The sequence below is a fragment of the Papaver somniferum genome, chromosome 7, assembly GCF_003573695.1.
Source record: "Papaver somniferum cultivar HN1 chromosome 7, ASM357369v1, whole genome shotgun sequence".
Lineage (NCBI taxonomy): Eukaryota > Viridiplantae > Streptophyta > Magnoliopsida > Ranunculales > Papaveraceae > Papaver > Papaver somniferum.
Window position 1 is genome coordinate 221,649,215 of NC_039364.1, and position 4,302 is coordinate 221,653,516.

At 35.2% G+C, this 4,302-nt stretch overlaps 1 protein-coding gene across 1 annotated transcript; it reads left to right on the forward strand.

Annotated features, from left to right (window-relative positions):
* The first annotated feature begins 776 nt into the window (after nt 1-776).
* LOC113299642 lies at nt 777-3,916 on the forward strand. Its single transcript, XM_026548708.1, has 5 exons — nt 777-1,132; nt 1,232-1,981; nt 2,089-2,367; nt 2,468-2,916; nt 3,040-3,916. Exons 1-5 carry the CDS (start codon nt 784-786, stop codon nt 3,385-3,387), a joined length of 2,175 nt encoding a protein of 724 aa, XP_026404493.1. The 5' UTR covers nt 777-783; the 3' UTR covers nt 3,388-3,916.
* Nucleotides 3,917-4,302: the final 386 nt, after the last annotated feature.

Genomic DNA, 4,302 nt, shown 5'->3' on the forward strand with positions numbered 1-4,302 from the left:
TAGTTAAACTCAAGATCCATCCAGTTTCATCCTGGTTATTTTTTGAATAATTTTTTCCTATCTAATTCTAGGCAGGACGTAACCAGTTTCATCATAGAAGAAATTTCAAAAAAAAATTAAAAATAAAGTTGAATTACCAGCAACAACAGATTGTTTTTTATGGATTATGTAAAATCCTTTCTGAATATATAAATTTTATTAAAATTGGAATATATTTTAAAAGTTATGAATTTTTTGAAGATTTGTTTTAAATTGAATAGAGAAAGAAATAAGAAAAAGGAAAAACATAAAGATGAAGGACATCATTATCTAGGAAGTTAAAAGTCCATTTCACCCGTCTAATGTTTACTTGTCCATTTGAACGATACATACTTTATAGTATCCCGGCAATTAACTCATTTTCTCATTTAATTCACCCGCACAGTTGTACTTGGAACTATTGTGAACTAATGAGAAAATATTCAGTTCATTTTGATGAGATTAATTAACCGTTCCATCAATAATTAAACTTACTCTGATAATTATTCAATTATTATCAACATCAACATTATTAGTTTACCAACCACAGCCTCAACTATTGCACTATATTTTGTTTCAAATATTCCTAGAGCTAAGTCAAGGCCTCGGGTTGTTGCTAACTGCCAACTCTTAAGACTCCCTTAGCTAGCTCTTTTTCAGTTCTATATATAGCTCTATATTTTGTTTTCATTTCATTCATCCCATCTCTTTATTTCTTTTTCTTTCTATCTAACTAGTTTTCAATTGATCACCGGCAACTTCGCTATGTCTAGGGAAGGTAGTCGGGATGAGCCATCACAGGAAATGGTAATGCTTTGTAAGCTTATTGCTGAATCTCAGGGAGAAATGCTGCAAAAACTTGCTGAATCTAAAGGAGATATGCTGCAAAAACTCACTGAGTCTCAAGGAGATATGCTTCAAAAACTTACTGAATCTCAAGGAGACATGCTGCAAAAACTTACAGAATCTCAAGAACGCAGCCAGCAAAAACTATTAGAGACGGTAACCACAAATTTCAATAAAGGACTAGAGAAAGTACTCGGTCGTCATACCGGTGAAGAAGAAGAAAGTGAAGATGAAACTGATGTTGAAGAAAAACCAAAAAATGACGCTGGTATGCTAGTTTAATAATTTACCTGATACATATACAGATCTTTGGAAAAATTTAAATTTCTTCTGATATATATTTTTTTCCCGTGCATGTTGAATATAGATAAGAATAATGACAATATAGTGGATGAGTATGAGGGCCTTTACAACGCAGCATATGAAGGTGACTGGAGAAAAGCTCGTGACTTTCTGAAGCGTTATCTAGATGCGGTTCAAAAAACAATTACGTTTGATGATGAAACAGCGTTGCATATAGCGATAAATAATGAACGGTGGAGCTTTGCACAAGAACTTGTAAAACTCATGACCCCTGAAGCCCTGGAAATGAAGGATAACGCTAATTGCACGGCACTTCATGGAGCTGCCTTATATGGAAATATCAAAACTGCCGAGGCAATAGTAAGAAAGAATCCAAAACTTACCCAGATGCGCGATGATGAAGACCTAATACCACTCGAAACTGCTATTATATATATTTCAACTGGACAAAAAGAGACCGTTAAGTATCTTTACTCTGTGACTAAGCATGAACACCCAAGTCCATTCTCTGATACACATGGTGCTGAGCTGTTGTGCAGTGCAATCCAATACGGTTTCTACCGTGTGTTGGAAAAACTAATATTCATGTTGTCTATCTTTTTCTTTTTTTTTTCTAATTCATTTTATCTTACCTGCAAAAAAAAAAATTTGTTTGTAGATCTGGCATTATCTCTTGTCAAACGGTTCCCGAAATTGGTTACTAAGAAAACCGAAGGAACCAGAGGAATTTGTGGACTTCAGAAGCTTATTGATAGGCCGTTTGCATTTAAAAGCGGGGCAAACTTTCCTTGGTGGGAACGCTTCGTCTATTCATGTTAGTAATAGTTCACTTTAGCTTGGATTTTTATATATCTGCTCATCATTTGTATCCACATTTCGATGAATTTTTGTAATTAATTGCAAATATTGCTGCTGGCACAGTAATTCATGTAGACATGTCTTCTCCATACGATAAGGACACTGAAGAAGTCGATGATAACTCTTTGAAAAATTCCGAAGGCACCAATGAGATCCCATTAGAGAGTACAGATGGACAGGGAGGTGATCTAGAGAATCCATCGGAAATAACAAAAGTAAAGACCGAAGACGAAGTAGAAGCCGCTAAAAAGGTCTCAGATGCTACTTCAACTAATGAAAATGGTGTGACGAGAGCGGTGAAGAACTTCATTTCGAACAACATCATTCCTTACTATGCACGAGGTGAACTTTACAAAAGCTATTTAGCTAGCTAGGCTGCTTATCAATTGAAATTGACAAAGTATCCTTCTATCTTATACGGTTTTTTTTTTTTTAACTCTAGCCCCTCTTGTCAGTCGCCTATATGACCAGAAGGTGATGCACAAACGAGCCGTTAATTTGGTTAATTATATGGTAGAACAACTCAAAAAAGAAAAATCCACTAACCAGAATGAAGTGATAGATTTTCTAAATGATACTGCAATTGTGAATACGGCAATAGAATATGGGATCACTGAGTTTGTAGGGGAGTGTCTGGAAAAATTCCGTTTCGTGATTTGGTATAAATTTGGTGGTGAAACAATGATACAAATTGCGATTAAACAACGGGATGAAAAGATTTTGAATCTCATATTGGAAACTAGTGGAAACGATAGAGATGATCTAGTTTCTAGAGAAGATGTTAACTATAACAGCATCTTACATTATGCTGCGAATTTAGCGCCTTCTGCTAAATTAAATTTAGTATCCGGCGCAGCTTTACAAATGCAACGAGAGATACAGTGGTTTAAGGTACGTAATATGTACTCTATCAACTAAGAAGTCATTAAATTTATGATTTCTCACTGCTAAGGGTTATTCGATTTATAATTAGTGCGGGTAATTTTTTACTAAATACTGTAATAATTTCTTCAGGGTATTGAAAATATTGTACACCCACAGTATAAGTACACAAGAAATGGAGATAAAGAAACAGCTAAGTCTGTATTCACGGGGCAACATAAGGAATTAGTGGAGAAAGGAGAGAAGTGGATGAAAGATACATCCGGTTCGTGCATGGTAGTGGCCACCCTTATTGCTACCGTAGCGTTTGCAGGGGCGTTCACTGTCCCAGGAGGTAATATTAGTGATACTGATAGCCTTATCTATGGTGTCCCAATTTTCTTAGAAAAAAAAACATTCGCACTATTCTGCTGTAGCTTTATTCTCGTCAATTATGTCGGTTCTCATGTTCTTAGCAATCATGACATCTCGTTATGCTGAAGAGGATTTTTATAAATCTTTGCCACAAAAACTCATAATAGGGCTTGCAACTCTATTCATTTCCATGGCCAGCATATTGATATCCTTTGGTGCAGCATTTACCATTGTTCTTAGGCAAAAATATAGTTGGGCTACGTTTCCTGTGGCATCATTTGGTTTAGTTTCGGTACTCTTATTTGCTTTCTTGGAGTTTCCTTTGTTTCTGGAAATGGTGTATTTTACGTATTCTCCTAGAATTTTCGGCAACAAGAACCAATATGTTCCTAATAAGAAAAAAACCACAAAACTAGCGAAGGAGATTGAAGCCAAGAAAGAAGTTTTATCACTAGGCGGATTTCATCAGTGGATGGAACAATATCTCTTGCGTTGGACAGTGTTTGTTTCTGGTGATTAGTTGGCTCTCTCTAGTTCAATTGTTTTTTTGTAGCCACAATGTTATGGGTATTGTTGTCCTGTAATTTTTTCGTACCCATTTTCTTCTTCTTGTTTTCTGTATGAAGTGGTTCGCTGTTTTCCTATAATAAAAGAATTTGCCGTTTGCTGACTTCAAACATTAGAATTGTTAGTATATATATTCTTGATTTTTACTAAGTGAAGACTTTCTTTTATGTGGTGTCCAATCTAAATTATCTATTTGTGAAGCAACAAATCCCGTCCTACACTCAAAGTTGTGGTCATTATTGTCAGACAGAACCATAATAATGATCTTTGTAGTACTGACACAACCTTTTTGGTACAGCAGTGAAGTCTTTGAATTCCAAACTTCGTAATTATTGATCCAATGATTAATAAAAAATAATCTAACAACAATTTAGATACGAAACTAATGCCATTAAATAGGTCTTGAAAAGTCAATGGGATGCCGGACGAAAAAGGAATCATCATATTTTTATGAAGGACAAATTAGTCATTTGC

What these genes read in the sequence shown, in the direction of transcription:
- LOC113299642 (XM_026548708.1), top strand. Translation starts at nt 784, where the DNA reads ATGTCTAGGGAAGGTAGTCGGGATGAGCCATCACAGGAAATGGTAATG. An exon ending in CATTCCTTACTATGCACGAG is followed by an intron (nt 2,368 to 2,467) that starts GTGAACTTTACA and finishes TTTTAACTCTAG; the next exon opens with CCCCTCTTGTCAGTCGCCTA. An exon ending in GAGAGATACAGTGGTTTAAG is followed by an intron (nt 2,917 to 3,039) that starts GTACGTAATATG and finishes TAATTTCTTCAG; the next exon opens with GGTATTGAAAATATTGTACA.